Source organism: Podospora pseudocomata, chromosome 4, assembly GCF_035222375.1.
Source record: "Podospora pseudocomata strain CBS 415.72m chromosome 4, whole genome shotgun sequence".
Lineage (NCBI taxonomy): Eukaryota > Fungi > Ascomycota > Sordariomycetes > Sordariales > Podosporaceae > Podospora > Podospora pseudocomata.
The window spans coordinates 2,105,669-2,130,978 of NC_085888.1; the positions used below are offsets into that span (position 1 = coordinate 2,105,669).

Below are 25,310 nucleotides of genomic sequence, written 5' to 3' on the forward strand. Positions count from 1 at the left end.
TTCAATGCCTTTCGACAATCTGTAAAGGTCTATTAACTGTTACTGAATACCTATCATGTTGTCTTCAAGTCCTGTTGACGATCTTTTTCAGGCATACTGGCTATCAGCAAAGGTCTATTTCTTTTATATCCGCAGCATGGTGACTTACTCAGGAGAAATGACAACCTGTTGACTTCTCTATACTTCGCCAGGTACACGTTCGGGCACCAACGTCATCCGTGGGGGTCTAATCTGCATTTCTATCCAGCTCCCAGTCCTCTCCCACAGCATTGAACTCCCCTCTCAACATCATGTGAGAGTGGTCACAAGGTCAGTTGGATTTTTCCCGCTCCTCAATTCAGCGTAATGATTGGTTACTTCATCGCACTGTGCCATGATGAACCTACTTGGAGAAGTTGGGGTAAGTAAGACTCCGGGTTCTTCCAAGCTCTCTGCATGGTGATGACGATGTTGACTTTCTGCGGGGTACCTGTAAAACCAAGGCTGTATTCATTTGTTGAAAAGTATTTGTAAAGGAAAATACCTAGTAGGTATAGACATCGAACAAAGACATACATGGGCTGTCGAAAGCTGATGATGCATTTCCTAAGGTATGCTCACTATACACCACAATGCTTCCGATATATGAGGGTATTCTCATGCCAGTGTATGCTTCCTCCACGATCATGCCATGCTGTCATGCTGTCATGCTCTAGTATATCCCATGAGACCGCTTGCTATACCTGTTTCCCTTGCCTTGTTGCCAATGACACCCAAACACCCCTATATAATACAAAACTCTAACCTGATAACCTCCATCCTAAACTGTATCCCCAATAATGATTACCAAACCTGAACAACAGTATACCCTAACAAACCCCCTCCCCAAACCATACCCATAATCCTAACCCATCAACTCATTCAAAATATCCCTCACCACCGGCCCCCCCTTAGTCAACATCCTCTCCCCAATCCTCTTCCTCCCCATCGTCGGCTGCTTCGACACCCCCCCCCTGACATTCTCCTTATTCCTATCCCCGACCCTATTCACCCCCAACCCCCCAGCAACAAACCTCTCCATCAACTTCCTCCCCTTCAACGGACTCTCCTCCACCATCTTCTTCACCACCGCCGACCTCCTCACCGGCGTCCTCCCCTTCGCCGGACTCAAATAATCCTCCACAAACGAAAAATAATGCCCCTCAAACTGCTCCCTCCCCAAATCATACACCCACTGCCTCTGCACCATCAACTCCACAAACCGCTTGATCATGTCCTTCTCCCCTTCTTGTCCCTGTTGTTGCTCTGACCCCTCCCCCAAAAGCGTCTTCTTACTCCCTACCACCAATAACTTGACCTTCGCCCTGGTAAACGCAACATTGATCCTCCTCCAATCCTTCAACAACTCGCCAATGGAGCCAGAGTCATTGCTGCGGACGAGAGAAAGTAAAATAACAGACTTGTCCCGACCTTGAAAACGATCGGCGGTGTGCATCTCGACATCTCTCCCCCCGGTGCTTCCCCTCAGGTGGTACTTCAGCAGCGCGAGCTGAGAGCGGTAGTGAGTCATTACTCCGATTTCTTCCGCGGGGACACCGCACAAAACAAGGGAATCGACCAGCTGGGTGATGATTTTGGCTTCGGTGGGGTTGACGATGCGGTTGCCTTTTGCTTGCTCCTGGCTATCGGGGAGGAGATCAGTGTTGATAAACTTGACGCGGGTGGAGGGTGTGATGAGATCGTGTAGCCAGCAGCTGTTTGGTTTTGGCGCAGGGCAGCAGTGGGTACCGGCGGGGGGTTTCTGAGAGAAGGTCTCCGCGTCATGATGCCGCTGCTTCAAGGTTTCGATATGAGGAACGTGAAGTTCCGCGTTGCGGAGGGATTCAGTCCCGCATTTGAGTCTGCCTTTGTAGATGAGCGTGTTGGAAAGGGTCATGATGTCTTCTGACATGCGGTATTGATGCTCGAGATTGACCACTGAGGATGGGTGGGCGTCGGAGAGGAGTTTGAAGAGGGAGACATCAAGACCACCAATCCGGGCCTCGTTGTTTTGGACCAGAGGCGGGAGTTGGTTGTGATCACCGACGAGAACAAAAGTGCGGGCCATTCTGATCGGGCCAAGGCAGATGGGCAGGGTGATCTGAGATGCTTCGTCCACAATACAATAGTCGAATACCCGCTCGTTGAAGACGGGATGGTTGACGCCTAGACAGGTGGTGGCCACCACAGGGGTGCCATGCCAGGTTCTGCGGATCTCGTCAAACGAGGACATGGGTTGACTGGCGAGAGTAACAAAGTCACGAACCTCGGGGTGAACCTTGGCTGGCGCTCCCAGACGCAGGATGGGGATTTTATCGTCTTTCAGCTTGAGGAGAATATTGTCCACAGCGGTGTGGGTGTACGACGTCAGAAGAAGCGTCTTGCCTTGACCGATGAGAGCCCGGATGATGTGCGCGATGGTAGTGGTTTTGCCCGTACCGGGCATGCCCAGAACCAAAGCGTAGTCCTTGGCACTCATCACCTTCTCCACGGCTGCCTTTTGGTCGACGTTCAAGCTGTTCTTGCCCGGAACGGAATACTGAGTGGGAGCAGACTTGAAGCTGGGGGGTATCAAATCTACCACAAGCTGACGTATCCGCTGAAAGCCCTGAGAACCATTCGTCATGATCTGAACAAGATTATTCCGCACCGTCGCCATTCCGTTGCTGAACTCGTCCTTGTCGAGTCTGTACCGAATAGGGGGCTCTTTGATCTTCCCCTGACTTTGTGCCGGAGCTGCCCCCTCGGGCGCCACCTCCATGATACTCGCAAACACCTGATTATCCACCTCGTCGAACCCAGGCTGTCGAATGCGGGCATTATGTAATCTCCTGTCAACCGCCACGCTAATCCTTTGCTTCCTCACAGCCGTCACGTACCCCAACGCAAGCGCGAAATGCCCCTGCTCGTCAGACACAACAATCGGCTCTCCAACCTGAAGCTGCGAGTCCATGAAAGAAAACCCAGCCGCCGGACTCTCCTTGATAAACGTGTACGTGAACCGGTTAATCTTGGCCTGGTTCTCATCCTCAAACGCCGAGCCCTCCTCGATGATGACATTAGCAAAACATCGACCGACCTTCTCGCGTTCGGTGCTGACCATAGTCCAAAGCTCGCGGCGGAGTTTCTGACTTTCCTTTTCTTCCTTGGTCAAGAGATCCTCCCACTTCAAAAAGAACTCTTGATGCCTCGGAGAAAGATGTTGAACGGCAGCCTCGAATTTCTCGTTCAGCCCACTCGTGTCGCCATTTCCACCATCGGCAAGCTTATGGTAGATGAAACAGGACGTCTGAGCATAACATCTTTCGCAAGCATTCTTGCTTCTCTTCATGGGCGGTAGCTGAACACTTCTTTCGCGGATATAACAGGCCAGCGCGTTGCGCTGCATAATCATATGCCGAAGCTCATGTCTGATGGCGGGAATTCGGAGAGTCTGCGACGTCTCCATATAGTACAGAATACCGTAGGCGATTTCAATATCGTATCGATCCGACAACAACAGATTGTACAAGACGGTTTGAGCCTGATGGTTGGCGGTGGCGTTCTTTCCGGTCTTGACCTCAAAAGGTACAGTCAACGTCTGTGAGACATTGCCTTCGCGCATTGTGACCTGCACTGTCGCATCAATGTTGCCTTTGAGGCCATACATGGGAGACCAGACATGCTCCTCAACATCCAAAAGCTTGCTGACACACATGTTAACCTTTTCGCCGTTTCGTCCTTGAACGTTGGCATTCGCCTGGGGTGCCGCAGAAACAAATGCCTGGGCCCAGGACCTGAGCTCCGGCATCTTCGAAACAAGATGATTGCGGGCATCGTCCATGCTGACCTTGATGACGTAGATATCCTCCAGGTGCTTCTGGAGCGTCTTGTCGATGACATCCCGTAGATAGTCCATAGTCCATTCGTTGGCCATCAGAGCCGCCTGAAACACCTCGTGGAGAATGGTACCATAGACCAGAGCAGGCGTCGCTTCGCTGGTTGCCTTGACGCGATCCTGGAGGACAGCACGTCGCATGCACGTGAAAGAATCCGCAATCACTGTCGAGGAAATGAGCTGGTCTGGGTGCAAAATGATGATGTTGTGGTTGTTGTCGATGATGCATCGGCGAGAAGGCTCAAAATCACCAATGATATGAACATAGGCTTTGGGGTTAGCCTGCGTATCAACCCAGTCACCCCTGAGATGGACCATGTATGTCGTCTTGGTGCCCTCATGCTCTACCCAAAGGACCTATTGTTGTCTTAGCGGCATATAATCACCTTTTCTGAGCACATGGCATACCTTTTCCTCGGATTCACGTCCACGGTCATCGACATAGGAGCTCTCCAGCACATTTGTAATCAAATACCTCTGGATAGCTTTTGGCTTTTGGCTTGGCTACACCAAAGAAAGTCTTAGCATACCTCGTCGCGGTGTTTTGATATTGGCTACCGTATGATACGTACATGTGTTGGCAGGGCGTGGGCAGATGCCCCTTGTGTGGCGGCTAGCTCCATTGCATCAAAGTCGGCATCATCAAAATCATCGTCATCAAAGCCACCCCCATATGCATCATCATCATCATCCCCCCCACCGTCATCAAGAACGGGCTGGGCTTGCTGCTGCGCTGGGGTTTGACTTTGGGAAGCATGTTGTGCTTCTATTTGTGTAATGAGATTTTCTGCGCCCTCCAAAAAATCCACATCAAAATCATCAAACTCGTCGTCGTCGAATTCGTCAGCTGCGGATTTTGGCTGTGGTTTGGCGCTTGGGACTTCCTCCCTTGGAGGGTCGACCTCTTTCGTAGGAAGTATTGTAGCGTCAAGCTCCATGAGAGTATCATCGTCGAAATCATCATCGCCGTAGTCCGAGGAAGTCTTACTTCTTGCGGGGGCGCCGTCCGGGGCGACTCTGGAGAGCTTCTGGGCGAGTGGAGAACTTGCAGGAGGTTCTCGTGAAGGAGATCGGCTTCTGCTGGTGTCGACAGTTTGCGATCCTTGTGAGGACGACTTTCGGGCTTGGACCTCGAATGATCTACTAAGCTCACCACCAACGGTTTTCAACATTTCTTCAACCATGACCGATTTGGACTGTGAGGCGTTCGTTCGGGTGCCAAGCTCTGTTTCGTCCAGTCCCCCAAGCTTCCGTCTCTTGGGCCAGTTCCGACCCAGACTGAGTGTTTTCCTCAAAGACCGTTGGCTGCCAGGTGCCATCCCATCCCGGGCGGGGCGAGGAGACGAAGACACCATCAGATCGGCAGGTGATGGATTCGCAAGGCGAGATGGACTAGCGTCTGTCCCAATAATGTTGTAGGAACCCCAGAGCGCTGATGTTGGGTCGTCACGAAGAGGTCCGAGGCCTTGGTAGGTCTTCCTGACACCAGCGGCGGGTGTGGTACCCTTGGTGATGGGCGAAGAGACTGGTGACGAGCTTCTAGCACGCCTTTTCCGATTTTGATAGAGTAGTATAGTCGATATTCCAGATTCGTGGGGGTTAATGTCGTTTGCCCACATCAGCCGTTCGCTAGGGGAGTCCTCTTGGTCGGCTTTTGGGGCGGCTTTTGGGACGTCATCCAGGGAAGGCGAGGACTGAGGAGCTACTTGTGGAATCGAGTCGACGATCTCTTCTTTCTTGAGGAAGTCGACGGTAGAATCGGACTCGGGGGCTGACTCGCAGTCTTTGGCATCAAACTGAAATGCCTTGAGCTTGGTCTTTGTTTTGGAGGAGACCCGGAGGGCAGGTCTGGGTGGAGCAGGGTTGGGGTGCGTCTTCGATCTTTGCCATTGCGATCGCTATTCACCTGTTAGTTACCATCTGCAATCATGTTCGGTTGGGATGGAAGACCAACCTTGGAGGGTAACTTGTTGCTGTCCGAATAGGACTTCTGTAGTGGAGGCATGGTATCGTGTGGTAGGGGCGTCACCACATGGATGATATAAATAAAGACCAGAAAAAAACACAGTGCGGAAGTGGGCAAGACAAAACGAATGGAGGACCAAAATGGAGATGCAAAAGTGTATGGAGCAAAGCCAGGTTCAAAGTATCTAGCAATTGAGTCGACAGGACCTGTCTGTGGCTTGTCCTGGTGGCCTGGAGACCGGGGGAAGAAAGTGCCTTTTTCGACGACGCACTTAGACGGTACGCGTCGGGGTCGCGTGTGTTGACGTGCCGCCATGCTGCCATGCTGCCCCTCTAACATTTGGCCAGGCATAATGCCACTGATAAGATAAGCAAATACCAGGGGTCCCTGGAAACTCCACAGAAGCTGGCAGGGACAGCTGCCCCGTGTGCACCACCAACCCCTCAAGGTTCCTCTATTTTGAAGATGGCTGAAGACAGTGGCTGCTGAAGGTTACCAGAAAATCTGGGACACATTGCAAACGTCAAACGCTACCAATGAAACCCACCAGACTTGCATCGCCGAGCTTCTAGGGTCATTTCTCGTGGGCGAATTTGAGGGGTTCCATGTTGAGGGGAAATACCAAACCTCCACTCTAGTCAACCTCGTTTCGCGCACCAAACGACAGCACTGCACCATGGACGAATACCCAGCTGGCAGTCTGGACCATAGTGTTCCGTTCCTGCTCACACTCGGCACATCTGGCGATTCAACTTACCAGTCAGGCCTGAGTGCAGTGCTCAAGGAACAGGCCATCCTGATCCGTTCCGAGCTCCCACCTCTCGATTCAGACCAGGCGCATGCCCTCTTGCGATATATCCAGAACCGCGATGCGTCAAACCTGCCCTGTAATGGCCGAGATGCGCCAAATAAGCACCGATTCCACGTCAAGACGGCCGAGAGGGTAGGTGGACGATTCCGCGCAAATGTCTATCTTGTCCAAGATAGGGACCTGATGTTTATGTGCATAACTAGTCAATACTCCTACCGCCTCGCCGCGCGCGCCTCCCAGATGGCATCGACATGCCCTCACCGACTGCTGTGCTACACTCTCCCTACTCTCCCCTGAGTCCCATTTCACCATTATACCCCGACGGTCTGATCGATACGCAGTGGATTCGCAAACACCAGGACCTCGTCCCCAGTGTGTTACTGTGCTTCTATACCCTTACTTCCGACCCAACACTTGCGACGCTTAATGACAACAAAATCAAGACGGATGTGAACAACATCAGGGCCCTTCTCAGCCAGTCCGGCTATAAAACGCGCTTGGCTGTTGTGCTCTTGAGTGACAAGACATCTGCCTCAGGTGATCATGTGCAGGACCGATTGGAGAGTCTCCGAAGAGGATGTGGCATAGATGCAAAATCTTTGTTTCTTGTACCGCCCGGTGATTCGAAGGAGGAGCTTGAGCGCATGGCTGAGAACATGCTGACAACGCTCTACACAGCCTCACTGGACTACTACCGGGACCTTGGGAGGCATTCACGGAAGAAAAGGGGCAGGGGAGTGGCACCGCAGCCGACGGTACCACCGACCTCGGGCACATCACAAACACTCTCGCTGGCGGGATGGAATGTGCGCTATGACTTCAAAAGCGCCGTATTCGCGGAATTTCGGCAGGAGATGGATGTTGCCCTAAGATCATATGAGCAGGCCTACGAGAACCTGCTCAGCTCGGAGCTGATGGAAGTGATTCCAAGTTGGAGTCCACGGTGGAACGAGGCTAGGTTTCTCGCTGATGTCTTGGCTGTGCGCTGTCTTCGATGTCTGTTGTGGAACGGTCAGCACAGCGCGGCTGCTCGACGATGGCAGTCCCACCGGGAGAGGATAGCCGACTTTCTCGACCGTCGAGGTCGGGGCACCGGAAACTATGGATGGGAAGCTTGGGAATCTCGATGGGCGCTTCTCATGGCCAATCTGATGGAAAAGGCCAGCATCCCCGAGTTTGCTCCGGTGACCCACAAGCTGTACCTCCAGCCGGAGAAGAATGTGATGGGAGAGCGGTTGCAGCCATGGGAATTTCTGCATCACATGGGATATTGGTATCGTCTGTCGGCAAAGCACATGCAAGCTAGGAGGGACTTTGCACATGCGATACCCGAAGACGATAGGAGGTCTCCAAGCATGTCGCCGGCGTCTTTTGTGGCCAAATCAGCGTTTGCTTATGACACTTACATGTGTCCGGATCCTTTTGAAGAGTATCCTCTACATCGTGGTGGCTTTGATCACGGCCGGTTTGTGGTGGAGAGGTTGATGAAGGCACGTTCGGAGTTTCTCAAGCGGGAACAAGTACGTCTGGCCGCAGAAGTGTCCCTGGAATGTGCCCGAGAACTCGGCCTGGCCGAGGAGTGGTCCGGCATTGTCAAGCTTCTGCGTCCGTTGTGGAAAGACTTGCCATTCAGAAGTGAGGGCTGGACCACAATTGCGGAATTGTTGAGTTGGAATCTCCGGGCTGCCGCAGTGGAACTTGACGATGCTGAGTTGGTGGTGACTATTGATTGGGAGCTGTTGAACCAGAGTACGTCCTTATGGCAGGTTCACGTTTACGTCGTGCTAACTTTGTTGCAGCTTTCCAAAAACGTCCCAACTGGGAGTATGACATTACCAAAGCTCTTGACCAAATCGATACCGAGTCCAAGCCAATAGTGTCTCTAGCCGACGGTCAAGTACTCCCCTTCATCTGGACGTCTTTTCTTTTCCGAGAAGAGGAAGGCAAAGCGGGCCAGAACGTGCGAAGTCAGCTCACGATCAAGTCCAATGCGCATCAGGGGTCCACTCCTGTCTCTCTGACCAGTCTCTACCTCAACTTCAGCGGCAGCTTGGACCGGGTAGTTATAGAGCATGATGATGCTGCTGCGGTACAGGAAAAGAGGGGCAACACATCAATATCTGCGGTCCCGCTAACGCGCGATGATGCCGAGGCCGAAGTCACAGACCTGGGCGCTACCAACAAAAGCGTCATACTTCAAGGCGCTGCTGACCTGACGCTTACCCCTGGCCAGACTTTGGTATTCAACCTTGAAATTCCATTACGAGAACCAGGCGAGACGGAAGCTCAGTCATTGGTGGTGAACCTGGACACTGAGGAGTTCGACTTGCACCATGAGTTGAAGTTTCATCAGACGCCAAAAACCAACTTTTGGTATCTTTCTGGCTCTGCCACGAAACGCATTGCGCGTCCGAATCCACTCGCGATCAAGGTGCAGCCTAGGCCACCGAAGCTGGAGATCAAGTGCCCGGTCTGGAAGGATCAGTACTACACGGATGAGGCCATCGTCCTCGAATTCGAGCTCACCAATGGCGAAGATATCGAGGCGCTGGCCAAACTTGATGCTACACTCTTTGGCGAGAATCCCCCAGCGTTCACTGTTGATATTGCAGGCCATGAGTCTCAGACATCATCCAGTTCCCGCAGCGAAGAGAGCAAACTGATAGGGGCACCCCTGGGCACCATTGAAAGCTCCAAGACCTCATCAGTTCAACTTCGACTTCCACCAGTTGATCGCTCCAGCCAGTACGACCTCACCTTGAAGGTCACTTACTTTCTCCCTACCAACCCTGGTACGCCGATCACCCAAACTACGACGTTTCAACTCAACATTGTCAACCCGTTTGAAGCAAACTATGATCTCCTGCCGCGGGTTCACCCTGATCCATGGCCAAGCTTGTTTGATGCGGATGGTGTCCGGAGTGCCGCTCCAGACGATGACGTTCCTTTAGCCTTCAAGGGTCTATCTCAGTCCTGGTGTCTGTTGACTCGTTATGCCTCCTTTGCATCAGAGCCACTACGGGTGGTAGACATCGACGTGGTGCTGTCTTCCCTCCCATCAGTCAGATGCCACGCAATCAAGCACAATAATCTCCCCTCCTCGGGCGAAGGCCGACTAGTCGCCCCCAAAACCATCGAGGAAGCAGCCTTTGAGCTCAAAGCCCAAAAGGCCTCCCTCGACGAGCGAGGTCCATCACCATTGGACGTCTCCCTCGTCATCAAATGGTCTCGTCCGGAGGTCTCGGATCGAATCAACAGCACTACTTTACCAGTGCCACGGTTCAATCTGTTTGGTACAGAACCGCGGGTTTTGGCGACGGTCTCGCATATGTTTACACCGCACCCGTTAGTGGTCTTGACGGTGTATATTGAGAATGCGTCGAATCATCTGTTGACGTTTGGGCTGACGATGGAGCCGAGTGACGAGTTTGCGTTTTCGGGGCCGAAGCAGACTAGTCTGAGCTTATTGCCTGTGCAGAGGAGGGGGGTGGAGTATAGGTTGGTGCCGTTTGATGATTTGGGGGAGGTGGGGAGGTGGGTGGGTGTTGGGTTGGTGGTTAGGGATAAGTATTATCAGAAGGTGCTGAGGGTTGTGCCCGGGGGTGAGGGGGTTAGGGGGACAAAGGAGGGGGGTGTGGAGGTTTGGATTCCGGGACGGGGGGAGGTGGAGGGGGGGGAAGGGAAGGGGGGGTAAGGGGGTTAGAGAGAGTGATGGTGTAGATGTTTGGTGTTGTGTTATTTTGAGATACCTATGAATGACATGTTAGTGAGATTTGTAGACGTAGATATTGCGTAGCAGGCTGTGGGCACGGAAGTGAAACTGCTATGTGGAATGGATGCCTGAAGTGTAGTTAAGAGGCCTTTCAATATGTTTAATATGGCCTTTTAACGTGATTGATATGCCTTTGAACATGATCAACACGCCTTTCAATATAAATAAGTGATAGACCTTTAAAAATCATCAAGAGGCTCTAGACATGATTGATAGGCTTCAAAAGATAGTTAACAGGCCATTCAAAATAATCAATAGGCCTTACAACATAACTGACAGGTGTTTTAGGACAATTAGGAGGCATGTTTATGAGATCTTGGGGTCTTCAGATTAGGTCAAGGTCTCTTTTATTTAGTCCCTACGCGATATGTAATTGTAGACGTAATTCATCATGCCCTGTGAGTTTAGAAACTTCCATGCATATCTATCCACACCAGCCAAAATTATACCCCTGAATAACCCCTTAGTACTTTGGATGTGCAGCTGGCACACCAGACCAGTATCTTTTTTTTTTCTTTTCAGGAATCAGTTCTCACAAATTGTTGCTGTTTACAGGTGAGAGACAACAAGATGCTATCCACACTGCCACATGCTCATCGTTCTTTCAACCGTAATTAAACATGGAGTCCTCAAACCACATTCCAATACCACCACCTCAAAGGGAGTCATCCGATGGCAATTTCCATTCACTCTTCCACAATAACAATTTGTGGACTTGAGATATTGCCCAAATATGAATGACAATAACACCTTAACAGGTAGGTGATTGACAGTGCCTGAATGCCAACAAAAACAGGGCCAGACATTCACTGGTGGGCCGTGCGTTGCCGCTAACAGCCGCTATTGCTACCTGTGTGAGAGCCAACGCACGGCCAGCGAGAAACACAGCGCAACCCAAGCCGTAGGCGTCACCACTCCGGGCTCTTATTTTCCGCTGCTTGAATAGTCAGCCTCATCTGGACACCCCTCAACCTGGCAACGACAGGAAGAGAGAAATTGCCAACTGAATCGCGACATCGGAGGTGTGGTTGGTTTCTGGATCGACAAGATATCAGAAACACCGTCGTATCAATTCCTCGGCTTGCTCAGGTACCATCCGCCATCCCCTCCAGGTCAGCATATCCAGCTCGCCTTGCCTGCAACAGCCAGCCCAACCGCCCTCCATTACTGCCAACGCAGACCCCCGCCAGATCCAGTTTCGGCACCGTGCACCTGGCAGGTCCTATTTTCTTCTGCTGGCGACCATTCTTCCGAAATTTGATCTCGTTTGGCCGACTTTTGGTTCAGCTTGAGCATATCCCCCCCTCTTCTACTTCCTACACCGTCTCTCTCTCTCTCTCGGCGACCCGCTTCGATTAGTCGTCGACAGAGCCACTCTTTCTCGGCGACCGACTACTACAGACAACAAAACAGATCCAGCCTACCCCTCGATCGACGACCGACCGACTGCTTCCCCTTACCCCTCGCTACGCCCAGACTGTACGATAGCGTCACCGCTTTCACACGGGCAAGCACGCAAATTAGAGGAAATCATAGACAGGACAAAACCAATTTAGCAAGAGTCGGACCATAGAATACCAGGGCGACTCTCTCCCGACCATTCCGACCACCAGATCGTGTGCGGGGTTCATAGCCAATACCTACCTACCTACTACCAAAGTAACCAGCTCCGGATTTCGGGGCCTCATTCGTCTTCTTCTACAAGAGTCGCCACCTTTACCACCGCAAACATGCCCTGCTACAAGGGCATCGCGGTGAGCATCCATGCAAATGGTGCCCCGGTGCCCGAATACGGCATTCAAAAACAGTCTCGGCTGTCACGTATCAACACTTACATCCCGGTCCCGCAGCCCCAGGTCAACCCAGAGAATAACAAGCCTGAGCCGGCCAAGTTCGCCATTTCCATTACCCTCCTGACCCCCGGACTCGCGATACCCTACTCTGCCCCCAAAGCCACCGAAAGTAACCCGTACCCGAAGCCGCAATATGTCGGCGCTCTCCCCTCGAGCACTGGGGAGCGGGGCAAGTTCCACGGCATCGTGGCTCCCTACATTCCTATGACTCAGAGCGAGAATGAGACAATTGCCGCCTATATATACTTTGATGGTCGTGCCAAGGAGGAGGTCGCTACGCTTCTTCGCCCCGGTGAGGAAACGTGGGTGAACAGCAGATGGGTCCAAATTCCTGAGTCGGAAGGCGGCGGGCTGGCTGAACGGGAGTTTTTGTTCCGCGAGGTTGGCCTTGAGCGCTGGCTGAATGGTCTTGATCTTCAGGGACATGATGCTGCCGAAAAGCTGGAGCGCAGAAGGCAGAAGTTTGAGAAGCGCAGAAGACGCCAAAAGAAGCTCGAGGAGGAGGCGGGTTCTTCCCACCATGGGTCTCGTGGTGCTGCCCTTAGGTATGGCGCTGATGACAAGGCCCCGCTGGAGGCTGTCGACGACTCTCTTTCGTCTAGTGATTCGGATGATGAGCCGCCCGAGGCTACTGGCCAGATCAAGGTGGCCATGTTTAGGGTGATTGCGTCTGGCGAGATCAAGAAGGGGGAGTATTCTCCTCAGTTTGATGCTCACGACGACTCGGAAGAGGAGGGCAAGGGGAACAACAATGGGGTCGATGCCGATGTTGAGCACACGACTAGTTTCGCGAAGCCCAAGACACTTGATCCGAAGACTATTAGTACTCAGACCGTGACCGGTATCGACGGGCCGGATAAGCCTTTTGCGGTCTTCACTTTCTTTTACAGAGGCGAACGTGAGTATTTGGCTGTTTTGACTTGTATGGTCGTGGTGCTGACGCTGAAACAGGTCAACTACAAAAGATGGGAGTCCTCGCCCCTCCAAAGCCCCAAGTCACTTCGCCCAACCTCAAGAGACGCTCTGGCCAGCTCGATTTCTCTGGCCTTGGGCCCTTGAAGACAAGCGGCACTGTGGGCTTTTCCGCGTTCCGGGACAGGGACTCTCAACCAGCAAGACGGAAGAAGTCGAGGACGAAGAGCAACGGGGGTATGAGCATAGATGCCGACAGCGATGACGATGACGACGACGAGGACTTGAGCGAGCAGATCCTGGGCAAGATGGAGGATGTTGACACCAAGTATGACAAGTCAAAGTTGGGCCCGGAGGACGCCAAGTTTACGGGCGAGCTGGCGGATGGTGTAAACAGGATCAGGGTATGTTTTTCCCAGTCTGTTGCATTTTCCTTTCTTGAACTATACTGACTTATTCTCCGCAAAATAGCTCAAGAGAGCCCACTCGGCCGAACCAGACGCCGCCTCAAGCCCCAGCAAGTCACCCAACACGGGAGCCGCAACCCCTCCGGACGGAACTGGCGTTGGTTCTGCTGCCGCTGGTAGCATGCCTACGGGGTTGGCGGCCATGTTTGGGAAGAGTCTGCCGGATGACACGAATATTATTGGGAGCCCGATGAAGAAGGCGAGGCCTAGTCTGGGGGATATCGGGGAGTTAAAAGGGGGGCTGGGGGGGAGTGGAAGCCCAGGGACGACAAGCGGAGCAGGGTTCACGTCTGCGCTCGGTGATATACTCGCCAAGGCTGAGGCTGCTCAGGCAAGCAAGGGTCAAACGGGGATTGCGGCGGGGCAGGTAGCGCAGCCGCCGCCTATGTTGATGGAGGAGGAGGAGGAGCTTTGAGTGGATATGAGCGTTTGTGGTTGTAAGCGGGTGTGTGTACGTTCTGTCTGCGGTGGGGGGACAAACTAGGAAAGGAAAAACAAGATATAAAAGAAGACGACCCAGCGAATCTCAGTTTGTTCTTGAGAGCATATATTACAACGGTTGGGTGTGTGGGATGAAGTGGAAGGAAATTGAAAATACATGAGGGGGGGTGGGGGAAGGGGGAGAGGAGGGGGGGTGGGGGTTGAGGTTATATCACAAACTGATTAGGAGATATTATCTTGAGATAAGAATAAGCTGATATTGCAAGGACAGGAGTTTGGGAGGAGTTGGGAGGGTTGCTATGCTATGCTGGGAAATTGCTTTGATGGTGGTGGTGGTTGCTTGGTCGAGGTGTGTATGTTTTGGGGGGGAAGGCATAGCGGTTTTTTCTTTTCTTGCAGTTTGGGGATTTGGGAAGGGGTTGGGCTGATAAATGGGGAGGGGATTGGGTTTATGTAGAGTAGTTTGTTGTGTGTGTAAAAGAGAATATCAAGGGGGGGTTGAATGCATTGGTGATGTAGCTACTCGTGATGTGTGGAAGATATGCTGGCTCTCATGACTAGAAACTTTGGTTAATTTGGAACTCGACACCATCTTGTAAGCACAGAAGCTTGCTATCCGGGAGAGGTGTTTCAACCTCTTGTATCGAGAAAGGTTGAGGACCGGAGCCTAGGAAGGGAAGGAAACGAGTGAGATTCCTGAAGCATGATCAAGAGTGCCGTAATCAGTTTTACGAGGGCCTTGATGGGTGCTTGAGCTTGACCAGGCCGATGTACCATGGGCCTGAACACCTCATCCAGGACGATTCCAAAATCAGCAATACAGGTATGGCTTTGGCCGTTGGGCTGCACAAGAGAACAATGTCACGGCCAGGCAAAGCGAACAAGACATGGAAGTGTGGAAAGATTTGGTTTATTATTATCCATGGTGTAGCACACGAGCGGGAGAGCATCGAACTTGCCCAACACCCACACGCCAATCCAGCCCACCACCAGCCAGTGAAAAATTCCAACCCGCAGCGATGAAGCCCAAGAAAACAAGCAAATGGACACCCCCTTCCGCCTTGAAAAACCAAGGCTGACTTGGATGTCCACCACACGCGAGTGAAGGGTTTCACAAGCTGATGAATGGGCCGGCCCAACGCGGTGGTTGGTTGTTGGGCTGGTTCGATTGCCTCTTTCCTCCAAAACCCAACTCCTGCCTTGCTCAAAGTCCCAATCCAAACCGGCGGTGTCAAGATGCCGAAGTATATGCGATCTAATGATCCAATTGTTAGCGCTCCTGTTTTGAATGTGAAAACAGTGAAGTGTGTAGTGTGTGTTGGGTATAATGTCAGACTGTTGAGTTTGATGATTTTTTTTAATCAACATGATTTATTCTGTTGGCCGTTCTTAAGAGCAGTTTTTGTCATCATGGTAAATGGTGTTTGTTTGTTGCAAAAGCAAAGGAAACAGGGTGCTGTCTTACCATTCAAGATGCGGGTGCGTGAAAAAGAAAGGAAAGAGAGAGGAAAAAAGTGTCTCCAAAAAAATTGGAGTTGAAATTTATATCCAATGGAAAAGTGCAGACCGAGGAGGAGGGGTGACCAAGCTTAATCCTCTTTTTTTTTCTCGGTCGGTGCCTGATCGATAAGGCTGTCAGATTCACTTTGTGAGTGACACAGGAAACCCCACTTTTGAACTTGGGCTGCGGCGGGCGGTGGGACTGGGCTCCTGCTGCTGGCCGGGTGCCTGGTTCGAAAGTGATCTTCTGATATCTCCCCCCTCCGTGAGGAACTTGCCGCCCTTTTTTTTCTTTTACTCGCCAACTACATTATCACAAAAAAATCCCAGGGTAGAAGTCTGCTGCGAAGCAATCTAATACCGTCAAGATGGCTTGTAAGTTTTATACCGACTTCCCCTCTGGAAGTATGACAAGGCTGTGTTGTGCGCGCGCGCAAAAGGAGAGCTGGAGGAGGGGTTGGGAAATCGAAGATGTTCGGGTTACCCCGCCATCGCGCTATCGAGGAGGAGAGGGCGAATGTGTTTGCGATGCCCTCCTCTTTGCGCGCGCAAACTTGTTTACGGGTTTAACTGAAGCAAAAGCTAACAAAATGGTAAACAGTCGATTTCCAGGGAATTGCTAGTGAGTTTCCACCACCACCAGAGCTCCAATGAAGCCAGTTACATACGATCGCGAGAAGAGAAGCTAACGCGCGCTGTTTTTGTGTTCCCCCCGCAACAGCGCAGTTCGTCACCCACTACTACACCACCTTTGATACCGACCGCAAGGCCCTGGCTGGTCTCTACGTATGTTCTCGATCGAGCGAGCTGTTGGAGGAATTGGTGACTAATGGAGTAAACAGAGAGAGAACTCCATGTTGACCTTTGAGTCTGCGCAAGCCCTCGGTACCGCCAACATTGCTGAGAAGCTCACCGTAAGAGATGCTCTGATTACGCGACACGATGAGGACGGTCGTTGACTCGATTTGTTACAGAACCTCCCATTCCAGAAGGTTAAGCACCACTTCGACACTGCTGATGCCCAGCCCACCGCCACTGGTGGTATTGTGATCTTGGTCACTGGCCAGCTCTTGGTATGCTTCAAACATGATATGTAGAAGCGAGGCTGAATACTGATACGAATTTCTCACACAGGTTGACGAGGAGGCCAACCCTCTCAAGTTCTCCCAGGCTTTCCAGCTCGTTCAGGATCCTCAGGGCCAGTGGTTCGTTTTCAACGATATCTTCAAGCTCGTTTTCGGTTAAGCGGTTGCGACGAGTATGATGGAGCGATATTTACACCACTTAGACGGAGCCGTGAGCATATCATAGCCAAATACACCAAAAACACGTGAAGATACCAGAAAAGGAAGCGGCGGCATCTGAACGTTTGCTGTGGGCGGCGTCTGGAGATGGACTGACGGGAAAGAGGGAGGGGACTTTGATTTTTTTCGGCAGCATTAAGCAGCAGTAGCTACACCTTGGGGTTAATTAAACCTTTTAAACGTCAAGAGGTGAATTCGCATTGATGGAGCTATGCCGCGCAACCTCTTGAGCCTCATGGCCAGGTAGGTACGTCAGCAGGGGACCTCGGAAATCGGGTGCCTGTTTGGCGGCCACTTATTAAAAGCTGGCCATTTGGTCTGGTCTGCGAAAAGGATATTGTCAGTTGGCTCGCTGTCAGGGCCAGCATTCCTCACAGAGAACACTGTGGAATAAATACCAACACCCAAACCAAACAGCACACCACTATTTCATCAATACCTCTGAAGAATAGAAGCTCCCTCCGTCTCCGTTCTCAACAGAAAAAGAAGAAGAAGCGGCAGCACCGATCCCTGTCAGGCCTGCTGTCACCAGTGTTACAGCCACAGATTATCCAATCAGCGCTTGCGGAACCTCACCATTAGCCCCACTTTGGACCTCTTCTTGCGTACCGGGAATCCGAAAGGACCAACGGTGTGTGTGTGTCAGTGCTTTCGCTTCAGAAAGTGTGAAGGTGTTTGTTACGTACGACAATAGCTCTCTCTCTCTCTCCTTCTAGCTCTACTACCTACCTACCATTAGAACACTGGCTCACTCCCTCTGCTAGACAGACAAAGGAGAGCAGTTTCCCCCCCCCTCAACGACCGAACAAACGCGATCAACGAAGCCACGTTTTAATTATCCCATCGATCTTCTGGATTGAGGCGCAATCGAACGAGTCGTCAATTGTTGCCGTCGCCCGTCGCAACACGAATCCACTACCACCGCCAGCAGCGACGAAAGGCATAGATACGTTCTCAGGAGGGATAATCAACTGCACGATTTGTATCGAAAGGAAAAGGGATAGGCGCATTAAAAAAGACAGGACAAGAATAGCTCGTGAATAGCCACTGCAACTACCCGCCAAAGCAAGCAAAGCTACCGAGCTTCGAACCGCGAAGAAGCACCACTATCCACCACCACAATCCTCAACATCACCACCCGGTGATCCAACAGCCGTCAAAATGACCCTGAAAGAAGAATTCCAAACCCGCAACTTCAGTCCGTCCCTTTCCCCTCCCCCTTATCCCCCCTTTCCCCAATTTACTGACCCTCCCCCCCCCCGTGTAGGCATCTACGGCCAATGGCTAGGAATCCTCTCCATGATCCTCTGCTTCGCCCTTGGCCTCTCCAACATGATCTCCTCCATCTTCTCCCTCAACATTGTCATCATCGCCTTCTCCATCCTCGCCATGGTTTTCTCCTTTGTTATCCTCTTCGTCGAAGTCCCCCTCCTCCTCCGCATCTGTCCTACTTCCTCCTCCTTTGACGCGGCAATCCGCAAGATCTCGACAAACTACATGCGTGCGGGGGCGTACGGAGTTATGGCGCTGGTGATCTGGTTGAGTTGCATCAGCACTCGGACGAGCTTGATCGCTGCGGCGGTGTTCTTGACCTTGACGGGGGCGTGTTATGGGTTGGCGGGGGCGAAGGGGCAGGCTTTTGTTGGGAGTAAGACGCTTGGCGGGCAGGGGGTGGCGCAGATGATTGTGTGAGGTTGTTGAAGGATGATGGGGGAGGGGAAGAAGCTGGCTGGGCCGGAAAGTTCAATATGATTACTAAAGGGGAGTTGGATGAGAAGAGGGGGCGGGGAGGGTAAAGTGATGTTGATGAAGGAGCCGCTCCTTGTCTTTTATTGTTATTGATACTACTATCGAGATGCTTAGTTGTGAGGGAAGAAGAAGAAGAAGATGAAGAAGAAGACGAAGAAGAAGCAGAGACAGTACCTCAAATATGGATTACTTTTTTCGCTAGGCAAGGAAAAAAAGAAAGAGGGAACCAACGAATATTGGTGTTTTTGGCGCCGGCTTTTTGTTTTCGTGTTTTTGTTTGTTCTTTTGAGTTGAGTTGTTTTTTGTACGGTTAGGGTAATACCTTCGCTTTTTTGTTTAGGGTAATGGGGAAGCATTTTTTCCTATTACCTTCTGCCAGGTACTGTGTTTGAAGATGTGATATTTCAGCTGGATCTGTTCAACGAGTCTATCAGAGTTCAATGCCCACCCAATAATATCTAGCAAGGGACTTGCCAATCCAGCCAGTTTTCAGGCGTATATATTGATCTATCTGTATCTGGGAATCATCTGGTCACGGCTTACATAGTGAGTATATCTATCTATCTTGGCAGATTTCATAACCTATCCCTCGAACCCGCAAAGCATAAACGATGGGGGAAGAAAAGAAAAGCAATAAAAAATAAAAAAATAAAATTGAATTTCCCACACCGGGAATTGAACCCGGGACTTCAGGGAGTATCAGAATCCTGAGATAATCTCAAGGAGGACTGAAAACCTGATATGCTGACCACTACACCATATGGGACTCTGCTGCCTTCTTCTTGGTTTTGGGATGGAAGGAGGTGAGGAGGATTGGATTATATGGGGTTGTTGAGGGAGGGAGGGAAGGAAGAGAAGGCTGGCTGCCTGGGTGGTGGGGAAAAGGAAGGGAAGGAAGGAAGGGGGGGTTCTTCCCTGGGTAAGGGGTGTTGGGAGCCATTACCGGCGAGTTTGGGTTATTTGGGAGGGAAAAAGACTGCTAAAGAAATCTGCGAAATGGCAAAACGATCACAGGTGTGAGGGAAGACGGTACGGTGGGTAGCTCGATATTGCTTTGAGATGGAGGGTGGGTTCATCAGTGGCAATATTGAAGGCCAGGGGTGAAAGAGATTCAGACGTATCTACCTTACTGTGTGGGCAATACATATACTTTTCAGCAATACCAACGTTTTAATACCGGGCGCAGCAAGCAAGGCTTGTTCCAAGATTCAAGACCAAATCTCATCGATCCAAATACTCCTTCGACGTTTCATGGCTAGCCTAACAGCTTATCCAGTCCCATCCCACACCCCCAGCCCCATCATAAGCAACTCACACATCACACATATAATACGCAGAACAAACAAGAGTTGATGTCTCACAAAAGAACGAATAATCTTCATTATATCAACTTTTTATACCACCCCCCCACACAAATCAGCGACCGAAGCCTTTCTTTTCTCTCAAAATCCCCTCCCCAAAACAACCAAATACCACTCGACGCTAAAGCTCAGAGTAAAACAAAACAAAAGCAATCAAAGGAGTGTATTTCAACAGCTTTCAAAAATCACAAAGTCATCACAAATCATCTGCCAGAAGAAATTACTTCTCCTCAGCAGTAGCAGACTCAACCGTCTTCTTCTCCTCATCCTGCTCCACCTTCTCCTGGACAATCGTCTCCCCAGCCATGTTGGTGACCAGAGACTTGACCGTCTCGATGATGCCCGGTTTCGAGGCGGGTTCTTCTTCCTTTTCAGGCTCCGCCTCGGGTTTTGGTTTCTCCTCCAGTTCTTCCTTGGATTCTTCAACCTTGGGCTCCTCCTTGGGCTCCTCAGCCTTAGGTTCCTCGGCCTTGGTCTCCTCAACCTTGGCTTCTGGCACCGGTTCTGGCTCCTTCTTCTCCTCTACAACAGGAGTCTCCTCCCTCTTCTCCTCAACAAGAACCTGCTCCTCCACCGTCTTCTCAACCGGCGATTCAGGCTCTCCAAGACTGGGATGCCCAGCACCAACACTGAGCTCACCCTCTTCAGGATCAATCTCAAAGAAAGTAAACGCCGATGACACACCAAAGATGACAGTAGGTTTAGGCGCTTCCTTGGGAGGCTCCTGCTTGGCACTGGGTGCCCGTCTCTGCGGACCTCTAGCCCTCCCCTTTCTCGCATCAACAAGCGGCGCCTTCTCCTTCTTCTCTTCCTCCTCCTTCTCCTCCGCCGGCTCCTCCTTCTTCACCGGCGCCTGAGGGCCGAGCTGCAGACGTCTATTAAGATCATTCATAAACCCGGCCTGCAACGCCGCGATCTTGCCACCAACTGGTCTAGCCGGGACAGCAGGCTTTTGCTTTGGGGGCGCAGCCGCCTCAGCAGGTTCTAGCCCGCCAGAGGTAGGGCCGGCCTTGACGGGACGGACAGGAATCGCGGGTTTGGGACGCTCGGGGATGGCGGGCTTGTTGTCGTCACCGGAGACCTTGGGCTTGGGACGAGCGGGGATCTCGGGCTTCTTGGCGGCAGTGGTAGGAGAAGAGGTTTCAACTGGCGAAGGAACAGAGTCGTCTTGCTGGGGAGTGGAGACGGTGGTCTCGAGCTGGAGGGACTCTGGGGTATCCTCCCAAACGTCCCGACTAGGGAAGCGGTTGTGCATACCGGGACGGCCCGCAGCCTTGGTTTCGCTGGCAAGATGGGGTTGGTGCTTGACCCAGAGCGGCTTCGCGCTCCGGCCGGGGATGAAGCCATCGGCTCCGCGTTCCCTGACCTCCTTCTCGGCCAGTTCCTCCTGGTGGCGGGCAAATGCCTGAGCGGGAGTTTCTCCATCTCTGGTGGGAGGAACAATGCTGGCGGCATTTTCTGACTTGTCTTCGCCTTCAAAGAGATCCGGGGTAGACACCTCAGCCGTGTAGTAGACGGAGCTGGGTGCGTCCTCCCAGATATCCGCGCTAGGGAAACGCTGCTTCTTGACGCTCTTGGGCTTCTCCTCCTTGACGGGCTCCTTCTTGACAACCTTGTCATCGTCCTCAAAAAGGGGCTCGTACTCCTCAACATCCTCAAGGGGAGTGGAGCGGTGCTCAAAGGAATGCTCCTTGTAGATGCTGGCAGGCCTACTGGTGGGGCGGCTAGTAGGCTGATCTTCGTTGGGAAGCTCAACAGCAGGCTGGTGAACATAGGGTGACGGGTCCTTGGCAACCTCGTCCTCGGCCAGGATGGGCGCCTCGTAAGCCTCCTCCTCAACGGCGGGCGACTCGTTGTCGCTGAACATCACAGACCTCCGGCGGTTGGGCTCCTCGACGTGAATGACGTCACTGATGGAAGAAGGGCGACGGGCTTCCTTGTCCTTGTCTGAGTCAGAGATCACTGAAGAGGGCTTCTTGGGAGAAGCAGGACCAGGCGAGGCGACACGGGAGGTCGACTCTTCCAGGGCTTGCCAGGCGACCTGATCGGTGGGGGTGCCAGAGTAGTTCTTGACGCCAAGACCAGAACCACGGGTGATGGTCTCACGGACGATCTTGTTCAGCTCCTCACTGCTCATGGAAAAGTCCTTGACACGATCATAGTGGTGTAGTACATGCTCCTTCTTGAGAAGCTCGGGGTGCTTCTCGAAGTAGGCCTTGTCGAGCTTGTCCTGGGGACCAACACCATGGCCGTGCAAGCCGTAGCTACCAGGGGGCAGGTTGCCACGACTGGACGACCGACGACTGTGGTGCTTCTTCTCGACGGTGGAAGGAGCAGGTGAAGGAGCCTGGACATCACCGGCATGCTTGAGCATGGGAACCTGGATACCAATCTCGGGAATGCCATGCTCGTCATCGATATCACTCTTGGCGGACAGCTGACTGGTTGTGCTGGCCTTCTTCTTGAGGCTGCGGTTCGAGGGCAAGGCGCCGGCGGAATCGTCGTTGCTGCTGGGTCTGCCAATGCCAAAGGCGGCAGCACGGTCGCTGTCGGTACGGGTAACCGCCATCACGCGCTGCTTGGCGCTGGCGGCAGGCAGAGATGGCTTGGGCGCATGAAGCTTGACATCCTCGCCGACGGTGCGGGTGTGCTCGGGACTGGTGCTCTCCTCATTGGAAGGGCTCGATTCTTGGGCCAGGTTGGCATACTCGGCACCCTCTTCGCCGAGAGAGGGGAGGTCGACGGAGGTGGAACGGGGAATGGGATCCCCATGGGTACGGCCGCCAGGATGGAGGGACTTGGACTTGACGAGAGGGCTCTCGTTGAGCGGCGAGGGAGCAAATCGGTCCGGGTTGGGACTTATTGAGCGCTGGAAGCGCCGGTTGGCAGGGCGTGGAGGGACCATTGGAAGGGGTGCTCTCTCTTGACTCCTCGAGGGTCTCGGGGGTATGACAGGAGGTTGCTGAGCCGTTGTAGCGGACATGGTGGGCAAGCTCGGCGGAGGGTCGGGCTGGTAGATATGTTGTGCGGTGGTGGTGTCAAGGGAGGTGTCGTTGGTGGCTCGGTTGCGATAGCGGAAAGAGGGAGAACGAGCAGGTAAGACGGAGAGGATGGGTAGGATCGGGTTCGTGCGGAGTGCGGTACCACGAAGACAGGCCTGTGTGTGGTGTCTGGGGAAGTACACTAGGGTAGCTCGTCTGGAACAACGGCAGAGACTAGGTTAGCACATGCAGCAGGAGGATCGGTGAGTGTAGAGAGAAGGCTTGGAGCTGATGCGAGATAAGCGCGCCCAACGGTTGAAGCTCTCGACAATCTGACCCAAGATGTTCGACCGCCCCAGACAGCCGTGATAACACGGTACATGAGCCGCGCAGCCTTGTGCCTGCAGATAACGAGTCACCGCCAGACCGAGGCGAATGGCGGGTCGATAAGAAGCGAGACAGGTAGAGATAGTGAGGAGAGAAAAAAACAGCTTCTAGCTAATGCGGTTACATGGCAGGAAGATGTGGCTCCGCGTTACAGAGCGAGCTGGAGAAGCGGCATGCTGCTATCGCGGATATAAGTGTGCCTCAGACCTGCTGCAACCAAGGAAACAGCCGGAATGGCCCACGATGTCGCACAATGGGAGATCAACGACTCGTCCATCCCCAACTGGGCGCATGGTGGTTTGGCAGACCGCTTGCATCTATCTGACTGGGAGAAAAGGGGCTGATGGAGGGGCAAGGAGCTGCCTCATAGGTGGTGGGGAAAGGCCGCGAGTCAAAACTTACTTTGGAGGAGGTCGGCGGTGAGGTTGCCGTTGATTAAAAAGAGAACAGAAAATGCAATTGAATGATTTATGAGAATCACAGCGGTGTTGGATGAGAACGTGAAACTTGTTGTGTTCACAAACTGGGCGGCGCTGGCGGGCCACTTATATCGCTACTTGGATGCCTTCTTCGTCATTTGGTACAAATCCGGTCTCCAGCTGTGGGGTGCGGGACTCGAGTTCGTACTGTGTTACGAGAGAAGCTCTCCAAATTCCAAAGCGGCAGACGCTCGCACCACCGGGATCTCGTGGTCTGTTTTGTCCGCTTCAACCGGCTAGCACGTCCGCAATTGATTCGACCCAGTGACTACTCCTGTTTCTCCTCAGGAGTCAACAGCAGAAACATGTATGTACCTGTACGTACCACTTCGTACCTTGAAGCAGCCACGTCGTTTTGAGGCGATGTTAGAGTTCAGCTCTCCTCGCCCGATCATAGTCTCTCGTCCCGCCAACGTCTTGGATCCCGCAAGTTTAAATCTGGATGGTGAGCTGGCTTGTTTCCTTTGCTTGCTTTCGAGACACAGCATAATAGACTACAATCACGCCTTGAACACAATGAACATCGAATAATAATCCAGATTGCCAAAAGTCATCAAGGTACACAGTCTAGCAGCACGGACCCAGGTGCCCTTTTCCCCTGGCATCTGGGCTGAGGTCTGTCATTTCTTCCCCACCATTTCCCCACCTCGCGATGGGCATCCACCTGGCGTGCTGGCCAAGATGGCTGACAGAAGTTCTGGAATTGCCCAAATATGCAAATGACCAGAAGAGATTTCCTCTCACCGACGAGACCTGCTCGATTGATCGATGAGCTGTTCCCTCTAGCGTAGCAGATACACCGTTGGAAAAAAGCCTGTAGAGGACCGCTTCTCCAGAATGGCGGGGTATCTGAATCTTTCACTGACGTGCGGGGCCCGCTGGGCGATCGAGCTTGGATATTCACGTGATGTGATTGGCCCGCTCTGAGATCCACGTGTGATGATGCCTCCCTCGAGACGAAGACACGAAGACTCCGGGCCATCCATCCATCATCTTTGTGGCATATTGCATTGTTGCCTACTATTTTGATAATATTGCAGTCTGCTAATGCAAAATCAGAGAATTCTTCCAACTCCTGCCAATCACGGTAACCCCACCGGCCTCGTTTCCCGGTGACCGCCTTTTCCACGATACAACACCATTTTTTTCCAGCATCTTTTTTAGGCCTTCACAAACCGGCCGGCATCCAAGCCAGTCCGCTTGGCGTTCCTATCCAGCCTGGGCGTTTTCAGCAGGTCGAAAAAATCGAAACTCCACCCAGATCTCATCGAACTGACGACGATATTCGTAGGGCCGACCGGGTCTTCTCTCCCCTGTTCCTTCAAGCTCCTTCGAGTCCCTGCGGAGAACTGCAGTCTAACGTGCCAAGAAATACCGCACCCATCAATCCAAGCAGCTCAGCAGATTCATGACGCAATCTTCGTTGTGTTCG

The 25,310-nt window shown here is 52.5% G+C and overlaps 6 protein-coding genes and 1 non-coding gene across 7 annotated transcripts; 5 read left to right on the plus strand and 2 right to left on the minus strand.

Moving 5' to 3' along the window:
• Positions 1–883: 883 nt before the first annotated feature.
• dna2 (DNA replication endonuclease-helicase Dna2) lies at positions 884–6,352 on the minus strand (the record flags this gene model as incomplete). Its single annotated transcript, XM_062890306.1, has 4 exons — positions 5,850–6,352; positions 4,468–5,793; positions 4,304–4,399; positions 884–4,252 (listed from the first exon to the last, which is right to left on the minus strand). Exons 1-4 carry the CDS (start codon positions 6,210–6,212, stop codon positions 884–886), a joined length of 5,154 nt encoding a protein of 1,717 aa, XP_062743624.1. The 5' UTR covers positions 6,213–6,352.
• On the plus strand, positions 6,284–10,366 carry QC762_408500 (uncharacterized protein; the record flags this gene model as incomplete). Its single annotated transcript, XM_062890305.1, has 3 exons — positions 6,284–6,804; positions 6,876–8,421; positions 8,472–10,366. The coding sequence occupies exons 1-3, from the start codon at positions 6,538–6,540 to the stop codon at positions 10,364–10,366; spliced, it is 3,708 nt and encodes a 1,235-aa protein (XP_062743625.1). The 5' UTR covers positions 6,284–6,537.
• A 1,808-nt stretch (positions 10,367–12,174) lies between these two features.
• On the plus strand, positions 12,175–14,091 carry QC762_408490 (uncharacterized protein; the record flags this gene model as incomplete). Its single annotated transcript, XM_062890304.1, has 3 exons — positions 12,175–13,195; positions 13,249–13,613; positions 13,687–14,091. 3 exons carry the CDS (start codon positions 12,175–12,177, stop codon positions 14,089–14,091), a joined length of 1,791 nt encoding a protein of 596 aa, XP_062743626.1.
• Positions 14,092–15,751: 1,660 nt separating this feature from the next.
• Positions 15,752–16,862, plus strand: NTF2 (Nuclear transport factor 2; the record flags this gene model as incomplete). Its single annotated transcript, XM_062890303.1, has 6 exons — positions 15,752–15,992; positions 16,219–16,239; positions 16,339–16,403; positions 16,460–16,531; positions 16,592–16,690; positions 16,752–16,862. Exons 1-6 carry the CDS (start codon positions 15,986–15,988, stop codon positions 16,860–16,862), a joined length of 375 nt encoding a protein of 124 aa, XP_062743627.1. The 5' UTR covers positions 15,752–15,985.
• Positions 16,863–18,082: 1,220 nt separating this feature from the next.
• TVP18 (Golgi apparatus membrane protein tvp18) lies at positions 18,083–18,613 on the plus strand (the record flags this gene model as incomplete). Its single annotated transcript, XM_062890302.1, has 2 exons — positions 18,083–18,119; positions 18,189–18,613. The coding sequence occupies 2 exons, from the start codon at positions 18,083–18,085 to the stop codon at positions 18,611–18,613; spliced, it is 462 nt and encodes a 153-aa protein (XP_062743628.1).
• A 717-nt stretch (positions 18,614–19,330) lies between these two features.
• On the plus strand, positions 19,331–19,436 carry QC762_0067810. The gene has a single exon. It is a non-coding gene; the product is annotated as a tRNA-Glu (tRNA).
• An 815-nt stretch (positions 19,437–20,251) lies between these two features.
• Positions 20,252–23,014, minus strand: QC762_408460 (uncharacterized protein; the record flags this gene model as incomplete). The annotated part of the gene is made up of 1 exon (XM_062890301.1): positions 20,252–23,014. One exon carries the CDS (start codon positions 23,012–23,014, stop codon positions 20,252–20,254), a length of 2,763 nt encoding a protein of 920 aa, XP_062743629.1.
• Between the last annotated feature and the right edge of the window lie 2,296 nt (positions 23,015–25,310).